General features: G+C 36.6%; 1 protein-coding gene across 4 annotated transcripts in view; it reads left to right on the plus strand.

Moving 5' to 3' along the window:
• rxfp2l (relaxin family peptide receptor 2, like) overlaps positions 1–20,450 on the plus strand; it is a 39,845-nt gene that overhangs the window by 5,399 nt on the left and 13,996 nt on the right. For 3 of the 4 annotated variants that reach the window (XR_009271430.1, XM_058776823.1, XM_058776822.1), the window contains exons 2-10: positions 2,553–2,681; positions 3,584–3,655; positions 13,172–13,277; positions 13,502–13,573; positions 17,527–17,598; positions 18,194–18,265; positions 18,643–18,714; positions 18,815–18,889; positions 19,797–19,868. Coding sequence is in view for 3 of the 4 variants with exons in the window: in XM_058776822.1 (XP_058632805.1) it covers positions 2,553–2,681; positions 3,584–3,655; positions 13,172–13,277; positions 13,502–13,573; positions 17,527–17,598; positions 18,194–18,265; positions 18,643–18,714; positions 18,815–18,889; positions 19,797–19,868 (742 nt within the window). In the remaining variant the exon portion in view is untranslated. Of the gene's footprint in view, positions 1–1,993; positions 2,215–2,552; positions 2,682–3,583; positions 3,656–13,171; positions 13,278–13,501; positions 13,574–17,526; positions 17,599–18,193; positions 18,266–18,642; positions 18,715–18,814; positions 18,890–19,796; positions 19,869–20,450 lie in introns of those variants that run through there. The other variant, XM_058776824.1, reaches the window with a different exon arrangement.

Here is a 20,450-nt window from a genome sequence, read left to right on the forward strand (position 1 = left end):
CCAGTACCTTAAAGGTACACGATCACTACACTAAGGTCATAATGTGAACATTTTAGAGGTAGATATAGGTACAAAGTTGTCTCTTTAAGAATACTGAATACTGAATATTTTTATGACTGTGGGTCAAAACATTTGCATGGAATTAAATGTATCTCCCGTAAGGTGATAAACTAGAGATACCCTCGGCTGCATGTGTGTGTGTGTGTGTGATAGAGAGAGAGCATTGCAAACACACTTTTCAGTTTCAGAGTCACACATCAAGTTGGATTTCTTTTTCTTGTCTCACACATCTTCTTTATGGTGAAAAGTTGATAATGCAGGTCATCTGTGCATGTGCACGCAGATGTGTTTTCATTTGTGCCTGCCTGTGTTTGAGAGATTTCGAGAAGGAAACACCAGAGTGTGAAGGTTATGGTGCTGGAGAGGTGAGCTAATTGGGTAGTGCACAGTTCAGGGCAGACGGATTTATGATGTATGTGACTGACTTACTGTTCGATAATGATGGCAGAGCTGTGAGTATATTGTCAAGGTATTCAAGAGGATTATTCAAGTGTTTATGTGTGTGTGAATGATGGAGAATGAGGATTACGGCTGACCCTTAGATTTGATGGGGATGTGTAGAGGTGGCTGTGCTACATGACAGCAGCTCCCCGGGGCTTCACATAGACCAACCACTGCTTTATATTCATCCTGCAGACAGAAAGAGAGAGAGTCCATTGACTAGAACATAAGGTAGATGAAAAGCAGAATGAGGAATGCGGGATGGACAGTGACTAAAGGTTTCTGTCAAAGAGTCAAAGAATGAAAGCAAATGATATGCCACTGATTTCTATGATGTCATCAAGACTATTGTCAGGGGGAGTCAACGTTGTCTTGTTCCGGGCCGTGATGAGAGGGACCCACTAAGACTCTATTGTATATCATACTCACTGTGGGCTAAAGGAATCTTACCCATAAATATTTGATCCCCGACTGTGTGAATTTTAACGGTGACCCAGCATCAGAAATGAGTTACAAAGAAGTGAATTCATAAATGAAGAGATCAACAGCACACTACACACCATCTAAATGTTTTTGCAGCATTGGAAAGTAGTGTTCATACAGTTAATATTAATGAAATAAATACTGCATAAATAAATATAAATAAAATGGCATAGATTAGTGGTTCTCAACTATGGGGCTGTCAAAGGCTGAGAACGACTGCTTTAGAAGTTTTTCTTAGATTATAAGATGGTATATTATATTCATAGCTTTATAACTATTTCATAATTAAGTGCTCATAAGTTCATTTAAAAACAGTAATTAAAAAAGAATTGCCTTACATCCTGATGTACAATAATACAGACACGAACATGTTCTTCAGTCATGTATTGGCAGATATTATCCTCCAGATGTCTCACACAGTTATTCCATTGAAATATTATAAATAAACCTGAAGCACCCATCACTGTTTAATCTCCCATTTCCATCAATGGAAACTTCTCAGTCCAAATGCAAAAAAAAACAAAAACTGTCTGGGTACCCTGCAGAGCTTTGAGAGCTTTGGGAGCTTTTACTTGAAGAGCTTCATAGAAATACTAAATTTATTTTCCTCGCATGATTCCAGTTCAATAACTTTTTTATTTTATTTTCAATATACTGTAATCCTGGCTGGTAGACTTTTTGTTGTGTTACTTTAATATGATGTTTTATTGGAAGTAGCAGGTACAACAGGTTTGAAGCCTGTTCATTGGTGGGGGTTGCATATCTCAGGTTTGAATGTAAAGATTTACATATTGAAAACTAATTGTAAGGTACGATTTCACGCTTGTTCAGAACCTTACATTTTTGAGGTGTTACATCACAGCTGCAGTGTTCTGTAAAGTCATCAGATTGAGACATACAATGTGATGCTGTCATGAGGCTGAGAGGTCACGCGAGTGGTGGCAGGGTTACCACTAACCAACCTAAGTCTTCCATCAGTCACGTGACCTACCTGCATCGTGAACCCTGACCTCCAGAAGTGCAACGAAAGGGACGACAACAGTCGCACACATTTCAGTTGGGCATCATTTCTAAGCATCAAATACACTGTAACAACAAGATACATTTTGCCAAGGATTTGATCTTTTATTGATGTTTATTTGCCATTTGAAGTTGTGTATACTTATAGAGCTCTCATACACCACAACCACAAAAAAGACAGCTGGAAGGTGAACACTGAACAAACAACATGTACGTTGCTGTGAAACAGGCAAGATGTAAACTTTAAAAAAAAATTAAAATAAAAGGACAGTGACTCATTCAGTGTAATGTGATAAATGAATCAATTTTGCTGGTTGATTGATTAAGTCAGGACTGTTTGAAATGCTGCTCTCAGCTGGATTTTATTAATTCTGGAAATCATATTCACAAATTTTCATGGCAATTGTATTTATTTATGAGTTATTCTGGATTTTTTTCCTGACAGGAATAAAAATGTACTTCATTTAACAGTCAAAACCTAAAGCCATGTCTGAGCAGATGTTGGCATTTCCTTGTTTCTGTCAATGGATGTGTTTGTGTGTATGTAGATTCTTCAGGTTCTGATATGTGTCCGTTGGGTCAGTTTCCGTGTGGGAATTTGTCAGTGTGTTTGCCTCAACCACAGCACTGCAACGGGCACCAGGACTGTCCTAATGGAGCAGACGAAGAGAACTGCGGTAAGACTGTGGGCAAGACAAGACAGACAATAGATTGTATAAAAATGCATGCACACTAATGAAAGTGTGCAGGCAGTTTCACATTATATTGTCATAAACACACACACATGCAGAGCTATGTGTGTGTGTAACGTAATCCATTACATTATACATTTTAGGTAATGTAATCAGACTACATTTTGATTTAAATATAATAATTTCATACAATATTGTTATAAAAATACAGAGAGTAAGAAAATATATTCCATTCGTTGTAATTAATAACATGAAGTGCGTTAAACATTACGTTACTTCAAGGTTTCCCAAACTGGGGTTTGTAAATGAACTGCAGGGGCTTCACCAGTTTAATTAATAATTAATTAAACCATAAAAATGGCAAATTAAAATAAGTCATTTTAGAATAACATCAATCAAAAATAAAACACTTAAAAATAAAATGTCTAATTTGTTTACCTGCATGTCATGTGACCATTAACCAACAGAGAACCATGAACACGCAAATGTGATACCTAATTATTAAAATATTTATTTTAAAATCTCACGGTATTTCAAGCAAATATATTATGTGAAAGATGTTCAGATGACAAAAACGTTTGGTAATGCCTACATTACACGTGAATTTGAGTATTTTCAAATGTGAATGACTGAATGTGAATATACTGAGTGTATATAAGCGGTAGGCTATTTTAGAAAAGAGAAATTAGGGAGAATCAATAAATTATGAATAATTTATTGCTATTGTGTAAATAATATGTAATCATGTAATCCATAAAAAGTAACTGTAGTCTGATTACAAGTAAATTCAAATGAAATTTAAGGTACTTAATTTTTGAAACCTGATCCAGATAACATGCAGCTCTGCACATATAGAAGTGACAATATCAGAATGTGTGTTGTTGCAGTGGATAACAGCGGTTGGCCCCATCTGTTTGATGCCTTCATGAAAACAAGGGTCCAGGAGTCGAAAGAGTGCAGTAAGTATTCTCATTTGTCCTCTCTCTTTTCCTCTTCGCTTGTTGTGTCTTTCTCTGTCTGTATTGCTTTGAATGTTTTTGTAAATTGTTTAAAGGATAAACATGCATGAAGATTGCATACACAATTATTAAATGCTAATTATGTTGTGTTTAATCCTGCAGCACAATATTTCTCAGCTATACAAAAATGACAGTGAGGTGTGAGCGTTGCTTTCTTCACAGTTATCATTTGTTTTCTAAGCTTTATTTATTTGCCAGTGCAGGGCTTTCAATACAATTTGTATAATGCTCCTCTTAGAAACAACAGTGTGCAAAGCCATGAATGTGAGATGGGTTTAATACTTAACTCTCGGTTAGATGGAACAGATCCTTTGAACGTTATCACTGGGGATTATCAATCGGTGTTATAAATTGATGCTAACACTTGATGTTATTGTGTGGCTTTATCATTGGGTGTTATTTGGTATTAGTTTATTTCTTTATTTTCTTTTTCTTATTTGCCTTTATTGAACAGCACAGTCAAAAACGAGTAAGCACATAATGTGCACTTTCTCTTGTTTTAAATCATATTTCTCTGATATGTTTGAAAGGAAAAGGGGTCTTTTTTATTCCCTTGAGAACTGCTGTGAAATTCTAGCAAACACTCTAAATTTATGCTTTTATTCCCTTTGCTAATCTTTTAAATTTGTAGAAATTTTCTTTCTAAAATAACCCCATTTGACACTTTTCAAATGATAGAACTATATAAATATGCCTCTTACAGTGCAGCTTCAAGAACTCGAGTTATTTGTCCCTCTTTCATCTCTGAGTGCCAGAAAGAAGGACACGGACAGGCAATGTGTTTACTTTGGTGAATTTATTGGACACGCTTCATTGTCTCACTTCTGAAGATCAATTTGTTTTCAAAAAATGCAAACAACGAACTGTTTCAAACTCTGCAACAAACAAATCTGTCACACTTCTGATTTGATTATAAAAACTTCTAAGCAAATTGGCCTAAATTAAAAACTCACCTAAAAGAGATACATTTGCCTGGATGAAAGGGAGAGAATGAAAAAAAAGAGAAAGAAATTTAAACTCGACAACTTACAAAATATTATTTAATGAGTTTTGATGGCTACAATAAACTGCAGAGAGAGAGTGAAAAAATGAAAATGTGTTAAACAGAACTGCAATATAAACTTTTCATATTGCAAAAGCAATAAAAAAACCTTCAGCTTCAAGTTCAGCTAAATGTTTCATTGTCCCTGTAACTGTGCAATTAAAATGAAGTGATGCATCAGTAATGGCTTCTTTTTTTTTCTTTTTTTTTAACATATGTAAATATAGGCCAGGCTTAAAACACACACCAGAGCATGGCTGTTTGCCAGCCGAATGAGAGTGAGCAGAGGGCAAAAGTGATGACCTGTATTCAGTGAAGACCTGCCACAGTTCTCTGCGAAAATCAAATACTCAACTTGAGTATCCACTCTTAATGCAAGAGTTGTTACTGCAGTGTATCGTATGGAAAAGGACAGGGCCCGAGGGTAGAAGAGTCAGGTTCAGGTTGTTTTATTGTGGGAGCAATGCAGAAGTTTTGCTTGAGGACAGTTATCTTGGAGTCTGATGATCCGACACGCTCTCTCGACAGACTGCAAACAGATTGGGCTAAATGAAGTCACCAGGAAGGTCATACATACTGATTTGTGCTTTTGTGTTTACGCCAGCTCTATTATGGATGAGAATCAAAACATTTCTACAAAACTTTCTTACTTAAAACTCAATCTTTATTTCTGTCGACCAAGTGAAGCCATTTAACTGAAAGGTTCTTGGCCCACCTATAAGCTGTATGAAGTTAGCAAAGCGTTTGGTTTCCACCAATTACTTTTGGCTGGCAAGAGGGCTGGTGCGGTGTTAAAAGATTGACCTTAGTGGCATGAAATCAAATTCAGATCATTTGAACAATCTTACCCAGGGTAGGAGTTAGAGATAGGAGAAAAGGGTGATGGTGGTGACATCTAATTCCAAGGGAAATATACTTATTATTAGCTTGGTGCCTGCCCTCTACCATCACCTATCACTGAAGACACCAGCAGGGCTCTTAAAGACAACACAGGCAACTAATTTAATTTTGTAGAACACATGTGTCAAACTCAGCTCCTGGAGGGCCACTGTCCTGCAGAGTTTAGCTCCAACCCTAATTAAACACACCTGATCCAGCTAATCAAGTCTTTAGGAGTGCCGAAGACTTCCAGGCTAGCGTGTTGGAGTTGGTTGGAGTCGAGTTTGACACGTGTTCTAGAAAAGGGAACTCCTAAATATGAAAATTCCCCTGCAAGGACTTAGTATCTAAAAAATTTCATTTCATTTCATTACATTAAAAAATGACATTTAACATTTGCATTTTTCTTTGAACTCTTCCCCACACTCCCGTTTGAAAATCCCGGGTTAATACAGTCATTCAGTAGTACAGCAAAACTGTCTGTCACATACTGTACTGTCAGTGGATAGCAGATTGGACCTGTCAGAGACTGTCTTTCTAACTGCACATGTTATGCAGCACTTAACGGGGTTTCCTCCTTGTTATGCATGTCTCTCCAGAGCTTTGGGCTTAATGGCAAGCGATAGACTGCTGCTGCTTTCTGGAAGAAACTGTCCCATGTGGGCTGAGTGGTGATCCCAGGGGGTTGATATTGCTCACAACACTATACTGTAAAACCTTAATTGAAACAAGGCAGAGTTCTGGAGAGGTTGATCTACAGCTAATTTTAAGTGTACAGACCTAATGATCTTAGAAGTGTCCAGTTTATTTATTTTTTTGTTGCATCCTTTTTGCAGACCTATTTTTATTTTGAGGTATTCTGCAGCTTAACTGACTGAAAAAAATCCTCTGTACTTTTAAATTTCAACCACAGATGGCGATAAAGAGACCCAAGTTCTGTAGTGCAGCTTTCATTAAAAACTACTCTATATTTAAGCCTCTGTCTCTGCTTGTCTCATGTGTTCTACATGCAGATTGATTCCCAATAGCTGTTTCTTTAAAACCTAAAAATCTATAAGTTTTTGAGTACCTACTGTAAATCATGACACCTTTTTTTCTTATGAGCAAATTGATGTACTTATTGCCACAGTATATTCACATTCAAGCAATCAACCTCAATTCTTGCAATAAATTTGATCATATCTGAACCTTAATACAGATGGGGGTGATAATAGAGAATGGTGGAAATATTCAGGTTGTGGCTGCCAAAATATTCTCAGCCTAAGCCAGGGCAGAAAAGAAAAGTTATTTATAGTAGCACAACGTTGCAGACAATAAATACACACGGGACAATAAATATAGACTGTATAGTGCACATTATAGACAAAGCAGCTAATGTAACATCCTGTAACGATGACAGAGCAAATAAATACAGTAAGTGTCACAATTTTATGAGTGAGGAAGATCTTTGTGGTAGATTATTAAGTATTAAATGGTTTGTGGTATAAATGATGCAATGTATGTGCAAAATATGGAATCTGTGCAGGCATGACATGCAGGGTCGATGAATTCTGACTGCCTGTGGAAAGAAAATGCTCACAAAGATGTTCCTTAGCCTTGGGTCTGATAGATAAATGGGGTCCTTCCGTAGGGTGGAAAGCGGGTCACAGTGATGTACTGGCCAGTATTTACTATCCATTACGAGGCTTTCCTGTCAGCACCAACACAACAGCCATAGGCCAGAGAGTGAGTCTGTCAGAACAACTCTCTCTGTACAAGCCCATGAAGCACCAGTTGGAAAAGTTTCTGTGTGGAGTTTGTTGATTAGGGTCTGAGGTAAGATCGTGTTGAAAGCTGAATTGAAATCAGTGCATCCTGACGCAGGGGTCTTTATTTTCCAGGTGACCGAGTGTGAGATGGATAGCGGTTGTTAAGGCATTCTCGGTTGAGCGGTTATAGGCATTCTAGTGAGGGTTCAGAAGAGCTGGGATGGAGGCTTTGATATATGCCCTGACCTGCCGCTCTAAGCAGTTCATAGCAATGGAAGTGTGCACCACAGGGGGATATTCATTCAGGAACCTTTCACTGGAATAATGATGGTAGATTTGAAGCAGTGGAGGATGAAGTACACAAATCCTGTATACACCAGTTGAAATGTCTGTTTACAATAAGTACATTCAAAAGTTTATTCAAGACTTTGTACATTGCAAGTACTTGTTTATAAGGACTACTGTTAAGTTAGTCAATAAAGGCAAATGTCGGTGATGCAGCTCAGTTCAACATTATTATGAATTATTATGAGTCAGAACCACTGATGTATATATATGTTCTATTATAGATCAATGGTCAGCAGCACACTCTAAAAAAAACATTTGAGCTCTAAAAACATTTTACTTCTGTTTCTTTGTTCATTTTGAAAAGGGCTAGTCCAAACAGTATGTTTAAACAATATGTTCAATTGAGAGTCGCTCCAACAGGATCATTGAATCAGTGAGTTATTAACTGCTGCATTCAGATCAATTAAATTCAATGATGAATCATTAAATGTGATTTGTGAATTGGACATTGCTTTCGCATCTTGGATCGGGTAATGATTTCTTCAGTTCTGAGTAACAGTGGATGGAATGTTTTATCCTTTGGAATGTAGTAACTTCTTATGCTTTTTTTCAATCCCAAACAAACACTTACCAGTACTAAATAAAATTTAAAAAAACACAGGAAATAATGCTTTCCTGTCTGTCGAGGTTAGGTGAGACCGACACAGCTGTCTCAAGAGCCTGAATGTGTCAGAAAATGATTGTTTCAGTCTCGCTGGGGGATTAAGCTGTGGATGTCTCAAATGTGTTGAGTGAGTTGAAAGAGCTGAAACTACCTTCTCTGTCAAAACTCTATGAGCCATAATGGACAAACAATATGTGGGTAGACCAACTATAACAGTGTTTTTGTAATGAATGCTTCAAAATTCTGAATCATATTTAATAGATTTTTCAGTGTCTTTTCTTTGACACATTGAAAATATATATATATATATATATATATATATATATATATATATATATATATATATATATATAATATTATTTTTTTGATGAGATGTGTAGTTTTCATTTTTAAACATTTTTTTATTATTATTATTAAGGCTTAAGCATCAAAACTAGTTAATGTGTTGAGTTCTTTTTACAGAATAAACAAAACGTGACAGTTTAACAAGAATAATAATTTAAAATGAGTGTGATGCACTCTTTTATTTTATGAACTGAACAAGAATACAACTGGGGCAGTTTAATGTATTAATGAGGAACGTTAAAGAGTCTGGGGGTATGTCAGGACACGTTCCACAGTAAATGGGGATTTACCATTTAAATCATCCTCTCTCTCTCTCTCTCTCTCTCTCTCTCTCTCTCTCAATTTCAATTCAATTCAATTCAGCTTTATTAGCATGACTGTGTAACACAATGTTGCCAAAGCATTAACATATATATAACAACAACAACATAAATAACATTAATAATAATAAATAAAATCCATCTAAATAAATTAAAAGATAAAGTAAGTCAGTTTAGAGTTAATCATGTTTAACATCTAACATTGTGAATGGTTAATACATATTTAGCAGCTAGTGCACTGTGTTATCATCTTCGCCAAGTAAGAAGGGCATTTTCTCAGTATCACTAAATTCAGTAAATGATGGGATCAGGGCTTCAAATCTGGGGAGAAATGTTTCCCTCACATTGTGATATTTGGGACAAATCAGCAGAAAGTGTTTCTCGTTCACTATTTGCTGTAGATCACAGTGTCTACAGATCCTCTGCTCTTGCTCTGTCCATGTTTGTCTATGTCTTCCTCTCTATTTCTAAATCATGGTTACTTAATCTGTATTTGGAGAGGATTTGTCTTTCTTTAAATGGTTTAATCAATAAATAATTGGCAAATCTAGTGGTTCTGTTTAGGGTTGAGTAGCATTGGAGTTTATTTTGAAGGTCAAAGTGTATTTTTAGAGATTCATCATGAGTGTCTTTCAGATTTTTGCCAATTTCTTTAATAGTGGCTTTGTGGTTGTAGCTGTAGTCAGTGAGGAGCTGGGTTTTATGGACTAGCTGAAGAGCGAGCGTGTTTAGAGGATGAGATTCTGCTGAGGTTTCATTGGCGAGGAGGGCTTTATATTGAACTGAATCAGGATCAGATCGATGGAGGTGATGCGAGAACTGAACACATCTCTTCTGGATCTCAGTCTTCAGTGGGTATAAGCCTAATTCAGCTCTGCAGGCATCATTGGACGTACCTCTATGGACCCCTAAAATGTTTTTGATCATTTCTAGTTGTAGTTTTCTATTGACATTCCATCCCAATTTTTAAAATGCATTATTGGTCCCCAAATTTCACTCCCGTACAGTAGAATTTGTTTAATGATTACATGATATAATTTAATCCATGTTTTAATTGGTAATTTTAATTGGCCAAACCGTGATTTGATGGCATAAAATGCCCTCCGGGCCTTCTCATTCAAGGCCTTCACAGCCAGACTGAAGCCCCCTGATGCAGAGATCTCGATGCCCAGGTAAGTGTAGCTGGTGCTGTGCTTGAGGACTTCTCCTCCGTAACTGAACTCGTATCTGCTTCCCTGAGACCTGGCCTTCTTCTGGAACACCATGACTCTGGTTTTGTCCAGGTTGACCGTCAGAGCCCATTCCTCACAGTACTGTTCCAGCAGGACCAGGCTGTGCTGGAGACCCTCGGCTGTGGGGGACAGCAGAACCAGGTCGTCCGCATACAGCAGGCATTTGACTTCAGAGTCGTGCAGAGCGAGGCCCGGGATGCTGCCGGAGCGGTCCAGAGCTTCTGCCAGCTCGTTGATGTAGATGTTAAACAGGGTTGGGCTCAGACTGCATCCCTGCCTCATGACCCTGCTGGAAGAACATTTTATACATGGATTGTATAACATCAAATGTTTTTCCACCAATGCCAATTTGTAATAATTTGTATAGTCAACCATCATGCCAAATAGAGTCGAAAGCTTTTTTAAAATCAACAAAACGTGTAAATATTTTTCTTTGTTTGCCCTTTAGATTTTTGTTAATTAGAGTGTGGAGAGAATAGATGTGGTCGGATGTACGTTGTTTTGGTAAAAAGCCAATTTGTGATTTATTTAGGATGTTGCGTCTTGTAAGGAATGTCACTATGCGGTTGTTTATTATATTGCAGAAAAGCTTTGCTAGGTTACTGCCCACACAAATACGGTAATTACTGGGATCGAATTTATCTCCTTTTTTATATATAGGAGTGATCAGTCTTTCAGACCAGGTCTCAGGGAAGTCACCAGAGGATAAGATCAGATTGAATAATTTTGCCAGAGCTTGAATTATGTAAGGGCTGCTGAGTTTGAGCATTTCATTACTGATGTTGTCTTGTCCACATGCTTTCTTTAATTTGAGATTTTTAATGTGCTCTGTTATTTCTGATGTTGTTCTAATCATGTCCAATGGGTTTTGGTAATTTTTTATTGTTTTCTTTAAATCTTCTAGTTTTCTCTTTGTTTTTGTTTGGGGCTGGTTGAGGTCTGGTTCAAGTTTTTGGTAAAGAGTTTTAAAGTAAGAGCTCCAGACTGTGCCGCGCTGGAGTAATGTGTTTGATTTGGGGCTTTCAAATTTTTAAAGCGATTCCAGAAATTGTTTTGGTCTATTGATTCATCGATTTCATCCATTTTTGCTTCATAATATTGATCTCTTTTGTTGCAAATGAGCTTTTTATAATTTTTCAAGCAGTTGGAGTAGGCGAGCCGTAGCGTCTGATTGGCTGGTTCTTTATGCTTTTTGTTAGCAAGTCGTCGAAGGTCTTTTCTGAGACAATTGCATTCATTATCAAACCACATATTCTTTTTTATTTTTGTTTGTTTATTCTATGTTTGTTTATTTTTTTGTGTTAGATATAGTGGCCAAAGTTTGAAATATATAATTAAGACTGGATGTTGCTGAGTTTATTCCATTAGTATCTGGAGTGAAATCTGTGGACATAAGGTCATCCAGCATTTTTAGTATAACAGAGCTGCTCATGTTTTCTTTGAATTTTTCAGCGTTGGATTGGTTCCAACTGAGTTTTGGTTTTAAAGGGAACAGTTTTTCATGTTTGAGGGGAGGAGTACTGACCTGGTCACATGACTGTTTCAGGTAAAGGACTGTTTGGCAGTGGTCAGAAATGGGAAGTTGAGGTCTAACTATAAAGGCATTAATAAAATTTGGGTCAATGTCTGTAATTGAATAATCAACTACACTGGCTCCTAATCTGGAGCAATAGGTGAATCTGTCTAAACTATCTCCTCTGGTTCTGCCATTAATGATGTATAGCCCTAAACCTTTACAAAGTTTACATTGGTGTTGACTAAACTATCATAGCTGTTTCTTGGTGTGATAATTAATGAAGAATGAAACGTGGTGTCGTTGGATATGTGATTATTACCTACAATATTTACATAATCAATTTGTCTTCCGGTCCTAGCATTTAAGTCTCCACATATGAGAATATGTCCTCTTGACTGAAAGTACAAGATGTCAGTCTGTAGCTTTAGAAAGCTTCGCTCTTAGTAATAGGGAGAGTCATGAGGTGGAATATAGAGTGCACAGAGGTAAAGATTATGCTGTGATATGACTGATTTCACTTCAAGCCAAATAGATGAATTTTCAATTTTAACAATTTTTATCAAGTGCTTCAAACTGCCAAATAAGTATTCCACCTGAGTCACGGCCATATTTAATTTTAGAATTTTTTAATGAAGGAACAACAATTTCTTTGTATCCTATTGGACAATGTAAAGCCTCATTATTGCGACACCACGTTTCATGAAAGATACAAATGTCCATATCTGTTACACTGCTGAGTAAGTCTTGGTCTGCAGATTTGTTGAGAGAATTCTCTCTCTCTCTCTCTTTTCAGTCTCTATGATTTCAGCTTAACATCAATAAACATTGTTTATGCAATTTAGCTGGTGCAAGCTTGAAACATTGCAGTTTATTTAACTAGGAAACAAAAGCTTTCAGATGGTCATGGTTGTGATGCCCTGCTGTTTTAAAATGGATTGAGCAAGGCATAAAAAGAACTGAGGCATAGATTTTATACACTAATGGGTAACACAAAAGGAGTTTGAGAGAGTTTGAGACAAAAGTGTGTTTTATCATGTTAATGGCAGGAGTTTATCTTTTCGGGAAGACATAAGGTAATCTGTCTCTGTCTCTTTCATGCATTCTGTCTTTATCAAATGATTTCTGAAGTATAATGTCAATACTCATTAGCACAGAGCCTGTAGATGAAACATTATAGCCTGTCTCATAATAGCAGATAAATACACACAGAGACACACACACGCTGTCAATGAATTCTAATTATACACTTAGTACCTTTACAAGTACACATTACCCTTCTTATCTAAAACGAAATGAAATTGCCTAGCCAACCATATTCATTATTTATATGGAAATTCTTGCTTGGCAAATAGTACCATTCAGGATTTATTTTCAATGAGCAACATTCCTGTGGGAGTTTTAATGGCCTGTTTCTGTTTTCAGTGTTAGATGTCTATCCAGATGTGTGCCATTGTGAGGGTCGGAAGGTGAACTGTAATGGCAAAAACCTCCTCCATGTACCTGTTGTATCCTCTAATGTAACTGCACTGTAAGTATAACAGAGAGCAAGAGACCTTCTCTTCCATTAAATATAAAAGCAAGACTCTGACATGTCAGGTTCACTGGTTTCAGAGGGGATTTAGGTACTAACTGACTGACCAGTGGAACCCACTAGGACCAACTTTTTTATTAATCAGCAGTGAATAAGACACTGATCACATTATTTGTTTTCCAAATGTAATAGCTGCTATTTTCTTCCCACGCTGCCCTCAGAGAGCTGAACAGTAACAGGATCGAATCTCTGTCTCGTGATCTGTTCATCCGCTACAGACACCTGGAGAGACTGTGAGTGACACTTCATCCTTTCATCTCATCTTCTCCTCCCCTAATCCTTCTCTCTGTTATCTCTTCTAAGCTTTTTACATTTCTGGGTCTCCTTGCCTTGAGCTCAAGTCATCATTTGCAAATAATGATTAGCTTTGCAATAATTAGTTTTCCATTTTCTCTAAAATGCCAAACAGAGAGGTTTCAGAATATGTATGTATGTGTTTACTTAAGGTTTCAAAACAACACTCCAAATTGGCCAGTTGGATTATAACTTTAAAAGGAACTGCACAATTGTAGCGGAAACTGTAAGAATAACAGTCTCTCCCTGATATTAGCAAATCAAGCAATTGAAATTGAAGAGATTTAAATTATATACAGTATATATTCTGATGACTTTTGCCTTAGTAGGAAATCTGTGTAGGGTTTGATAGGTAAATCATTTAATTTAGCTCAAAGGGAATCATTTTTGATTTTATAGGGAATTTGAACAGAATCACTGTTTTACGGCTGGTCACTGAGTCGGCAGCGATTCACTGAACGAGCCGTATAACATTAATTCTGCACTGGATATTAAAATCCAAAATATAGTGAAAACACTATTAATAAGCACAGTAATAAGATCAGCAGATTAAGGCATTAACTTGTAAACACAAAACACAAGATACTTCTCTTTTCAATATGAATAATACTTTATTTATATAAACCTAAGATATAAACTACTCTAACACATGAACACACGCATTCACACATTCACACATTGCAGAAAGAGAGAAAGGATTTTAGGAGTTTAGAGAATGAGAATGTGAAATCCCAAGTTTATAGCAATATGTGCTATTGCATAGACCTGAACAACCATCAATCACTTAATTAACCCTCGCATTGAGTTTCTCAATGAGGCTAAAATTTATATTAAATGCACCAGCTCAGTTAGAACTGGAGGTTACTTGCTTGCGTTGCCTTTGTATTACAGGGATTCCCTTTTGTCATCGTCGTCGTTGCAGGAAAAGGGGTTTCCCAAGTGCTGATTGGCTGGAAGTTCAGTAGTCGTTGAAGTGATGTCTTGGGCGTTGGCTGAAGATGTGGAGTTGGTCTGGTTGAAGTTTTGAGGCGGTCACAGGCTCGAGTTGAACTCGGAGACAAGGCGTGGCGTCAAAACTTAAACTTAAACTGAGAACACGAAACTCGCAACGGAAAATAAACTAAAATAAAAGAAAGAAAGGGTGTAACGAGACTAGGTGGTTTTTCTTCTCATCGTGGTGTTAAGTAGCAACTGGCCTGTAGGCCAGAGCACGCTCAAAGAGCGCTAAAAAGCAGCGTCAAAACGCAGTGGCGAGAAGACAGAAGAGAGAAGGGAGAAGGGAAGATTTGATGGTGTCCTGAGTTTTTAAACTCGGCTTCTGGACACTTCCCATTTGGTGTCTTGACCAATTAGATAGGCTATTTTCTTAGCTAGAGTTGTTCCTTCCATCATAAATCAGCATGTTATCAGTCACATGGTCCGAATTTTACACACTCTTGCAAAGTATACTTTTGGATGTGATTTCTATAACCAGAATATGATACATTTGACAAAGAATCAATTGGAAGAAACGTTTCAAGCTACAATTGTCAAACTCATACATACCAAACACGAATAAACCTTAAAGGAACACTCCACTTTTTTTGGAAATAGGCTCATTCTCCAACTCCCTCAGAGTTAATAAGTTGAGTTTTACCGTTTTTGAATCCATTCAGCTGATCTCTGGATCTGGCGATAGCACTTTTAGCATAGCTTAGCATAGATCATTGAATCCGATTAGACCACTAGCATCGCGTTCAAAAATGACCAAAGAGTTTCGATATTTGTCCTATTTAAAACTTGACTCTTCTGTAGTTATATCGTGTACTAAAACCGGCGGATGATCTATGCTAAGCTATGCTAAAAGTGCTATCGCCAGACCCGGAGATCGGCTGAATGGATTCCAAAACGGTAAAACTCAACTTATTAACTCTGGGGGAGTTGGAGAATGAGCCTATTTCCAAAAAAAGTGGAGTGTTCCTTTAAAGTCATTCAATAGTTATTAAAAAGACATACATAATATGTGCTTAAAACATGATAGTCTAATGTGTGGTTACATACATAATATAGTGTTATGCCTAGCAATGTCCTTTTAGGATGATTTTATGTGCATATGAAAAAGAAAATCTCTGTGTAGTTCTATGTAGGACATAGGGACATGTTCGGTGAAGACCAGAGAGAGGTTAAAAGGTCTTCTAAAGAATTTTGTCTTGTGGGGAAAAAGTCAATAAGGAAGCTCGTGATTTCCAGTGTGGAACGCATGTGATGGCCATCTCTTTGACCATCAGTCTTGATTACTTGTCCCAAATTTGACGATCTCCTTCCGGCATTGTACTTATCAATAAGTATTCTTTTGTCTTAATGTTGCGAGCTGTTCTGGAAGAGGCTTGTTGGTTAGGCTTCCCTCAGAGGTCGGAGCTAAGAATCTGATTTATGATGTTGTCCTGTTTTCTTGGGGCCTCTCTGGAATTTCGGCTCCTCATGTTTTGATGTTCTGATCGAATCTTAAATTTGTCTGACTCGTTCTGATCCTACATCTGCATCAGAATTTGAAGGCAGATGATGGCAGAATATTGCGAATACTGGTTCCTCATATTAACCATCATTACCAAAACTAATATATTAGGAATAAAATGATGATATTTCTAGTTTGTATATTAAGCTTCAGATGGTACAATGGCATACAGCAGTGATAGGGGAAAAAATGCAAAATACAGTTTACATGGCCAACAATACTTGCCAATGTCAGATGTGGAAATAAAATAATTTCAGACCCTCTCATGTGCATGATTATGTTCCATGCATGGACATAATAGCACCTTTTTCCCTTACATCTTTTCTTTCTGCTGACAAAAAAATTTCTTCATTTGTCACTAAGTGCAGTGAAGGTTTTAAAGCTCAACTTCCTTTGTAGAGTTCAGACAGGATGACATTTTTTATTGCCCATCAAAGTTCAACTGTGTAGCTCTCAATATAGCCAGACAACATTTACTCTTAGACAGATGAAGAAAGATAGAGAGAACCCCTCACAAGACATCTTATCAATTAATCGTAATAAATGACAGATGCTGCATAGAAAACATCACGATAAAGATAACCAGTATGCGTTCATAGTTTGGTCTAAACAAACAAACAAACAAAATTTCTCTTTGAAAGTTTTAGATATGTAGTACCAAAGTAACTACAGATTAATAACAGATAGTATGTTTTGCATTTGATCTGCATGCCAGCTCTGTTAGTTCATTGATTGTGTAAGCATAGTTGTATTTTATATCTCATATGCTATGTTAAGGGAATTATTTGTATCCAATAAAGGATTTATAAGTGTACTGTTATGTACACTACAATTCAAAAGTTTGATGTTGGTTTTGATGTTTTTGAAAGAAGTCTCTAATGCTCACTAAGGTATCATTCATTTGATCAAAAAACAGAGTAAAAACTGTAATATTGTGAAACATTTTTCAAATCATTCTAATATGTGGATTTAGTGCTCAAGAATCATTTCTTTTTAAAACTGTTGCTATTTAATTTTATCAAATAAAGTTTCTGATTAATGAAACTTTGATCAAATGAACAGCATTTACTTTAAACAAAAATCTTTTTTTACATTATAAATATCTTTACTGTAAAAACAAACAAACAAACAAACAAAAAAAACCTGCACTAACACCAAATGGGATAATTTGCAGGAATGACTGGCTGACCATGAAATGCAATAGGAACCATGAAACCTGCACACTGTTGAATTGGATTCCAGGCACATGGCAACAAATTATACATTATTCAAAATTTTTATACAACAATATTTGCGACTGACTATTAATTTCTTTAGGGGTAAAACTTTTTTAATGAGGCGAAAAATACAGAGCACCTCAAGCTGCAGTGAATATTCTCTCTCTCTCTCTCTCCACAGACATTTGGAAAGTAACAGTATAGAAATGATCTCCAAGAGGGCATTTTCAGGACTGATCTCTTTGCGTAAACTGTGAGTAATGTGTAAATGAATGGAACAACTGTGTGTATGTGACTGTGCACAATAATATCAGTGACACATCATGTATAATGTGACATTGATCCTTCCCTGAGCTCCTGTTTAAATCATTGTGTAACTGTACATCACTGACTATCTGTCTACGTAATTATCAGCGTTGCATCTGTTTCTTCCTATCAGTCAGCCTGAGGCTTTCATCATCCACCCATTCATCCATGTAAAAGAAAAAGAAGGGAAAGAAGGATGTAACAATGAGGATGGTGGATTAGGCTTGATTCAGGCAGAACAGATCCATGATCAAAGATTGAATTTTAATGCATCCTAATGTTGTTGTGTGTTTATGTATGCTTCAATGTGTACCTGGGCTCTTACTTTCAGAGATGTGCTTCAATACATACATAACTAATCAACATTAAACTTACATTAATCAGACAGCTAGCTAGGGGGAAGAGAAAGAAAGAGAAAATGTCATACAGCAGATGCTCTTTTTAATTACACATTTAACAAAAACCATTTAAACATCAGACCTCCATTAATGTGGCCTTCTCTTTCTCTTTGTCTTATTCTGTCTCTCTCTTGTTTTTTGCAGTTTTTTGAGTCAGAACAGAATTGCATCTCTGAAAGCAGGAATATTTAGTGACCTCAGCAGTCTGGAGTGGCTGTAAGTAGAAAAACACAGACATATACACACACATAGTGGATAAAATAGGATGATAGGTGTGATTCGACCAGGAATTGCAATTTCTCTCTCTCTTTCTTTGTCTCATTTAAATTTTTTCCATTTATTTCTTAGGCGCTTTTCCTCTCTTTTGCGCTTTTTGCTCGTTTTTTTCTCTTTTTCAATCAGACGTAATTGATGGATTGTGTTCATTCTCTGTGAGAATGAATTTGCAGAATCATTCAAATGAATGACTGCCCTTTTAGGGCTCAGACTTGGGGCTTCTGAGGAGATGGTTATTTTCATATGGTTCTCAGGGTCACTTTTTTGTAAATATATTGTAATCTGTAATTTTCATGCCTTTTTGTCTGTGTGTATAGGATTCTGGATGAAAACAGAATATCATCCCTGCGTCAGAAGTCTTTTGAAGGCCTGAAATCGTTATTCTTCCTGTAAGGATGACCTGCTTATTTGTGATTATTATTAAGTGATTTCTTTGTTGATTGTATTGTATTGCTCAATGGTGAGAATGTATATCTATGTATTTTGCAGGTCTTTATTAAATAACTCTGTTGAACAATTTCCTAAAACTTCGATTTGCCTTGAGATGCCCCGTCTCAACTGGCTGTGAGTTACAAACATAACACTTAATTGTCTTGATATCTTGAAACAGTGGAACTATGAAGTATTTGGACGTAATAAGGAACACTTAAACATGTGAATTAGATAGGAAAATATCAAAGCTAATGGCTTTTATTTTAAAGAATGTAAGAGCACAAGTACACTTTTTAAAGCAAAACAACAGAAATATATTTCTAACAATAGATGTACTATTAATGTAGATACCAATTAAGATTTAAGAAGAAAAAAAAAATGGACACTTTCCTAGTGGACCATGGACACTTTTCATTAGTGGACCATGGTTTTAGTTATTGTAATGAACTACACCTGGCTACTCTGCTCAGGTCTCTACATGTGAACTTGAGGGAATTGACTTTATACATCCACTAAAAAATCCAGTTGGCTAAGAATAATACCAAAAATGGCAAGAAAATTGAAGCAAGTTCTGAGAAATGGTTCAGCGTCATTTGTTTGTGGATGCGCTGCCTGCATTAGCAGAAGGTTTGAAAGACGTGCCTACATGTTACTTTTATCACAGGTTCCTCTGGTGTTAGAAATATTTCTATCTGGCTTTCGGGCTTTTCAACTTTCCAACTTTGTTGATGGTAAAATGTGGGCAATATATGGGTCAGTTAATTTTGGAAGTAGAAGCCTCTTATGCAGCTATGTTTCAGTAATTTTTTTTTTTTCTTCACTGGAGAATAAGTTTTGAGTACTAAGAGTTACTCTATTTTTGTATCGTAATGAGAATTTGATTCCTCATAGTATTACCCCACTAAGTGTCCAAATATGATTAGGGGCCATGTTTTTGTTTTTTTCTAAACCAAAATCTTTATATTTAATAAAGAATAATGCATTTACATCACCCACTCCACACACTCTGGTGATCAACTGAAGGTGTTTGTTTCTGCAGGGAAATGGAGGGGAATAGAATTTCATCTCTCTGGGCATCTAGTTTTAAGAACTGCTCCTCTCTTACTGTCTTGTGAGTATCCACAAACCATTCATACACATTAACATACAAAGTAAACTGCAGTGAGTGTTATGGGATCCAGGGTATTTGTATTATAGACTGTTTATTTGTCACAGCTGAGTGTGGGAGAAGGGGACAGAGGTGGGACTCATCTTCAACTTCTTCTGAGTCTCTCAGCTCGGCTGGAAACACTTACATATAAATGCAGATTTAGGTTGAACTGAATAATTTAAGACCCGAGTAGATTAAAGACATCGGAAGTGAATAAATTACAATAATTAGTCATGTTTTAGATGTACATGTTGATATGCATCACGAATATCTGGTGCAGTGGTGTAAGGCCTTTGATTTGATCAGTCAGTGACATTTGAAGGACAGTCTGTCCTGAGGGACCAAGCCTGCAGCATCACGACCACATCTTCAACTACAGGCACTATGTCCCAGAAGTTGTTTTAAATTAAAACTAACAAATGTTAATATTTCATTATTTATTTTCGCTGTTTTTTTTAAATTTCCTTTTAATGATATATTTGGCTGTTTTACCCCGCAGGCACAGGAGTCCAATCTTAAACTATGAAAATCTAGAAAATTATG

The sequence above is a fragment of the Onychostoma macrolepis genome, chromosome 05, assembly GCF_012432095.1.
Source record: "Onychostoma macrolepis isolate SWU-2019 chromosome 05, ASM1243209v1, whole genome shotgun sequence".
NCBI classification, from domain to species: Eukaryota; Metazoa; Chordata; class Actinopteri; order Cypriniformes; family Cyprinidae; genus Onychostoma; species Onychostoma macrolepis.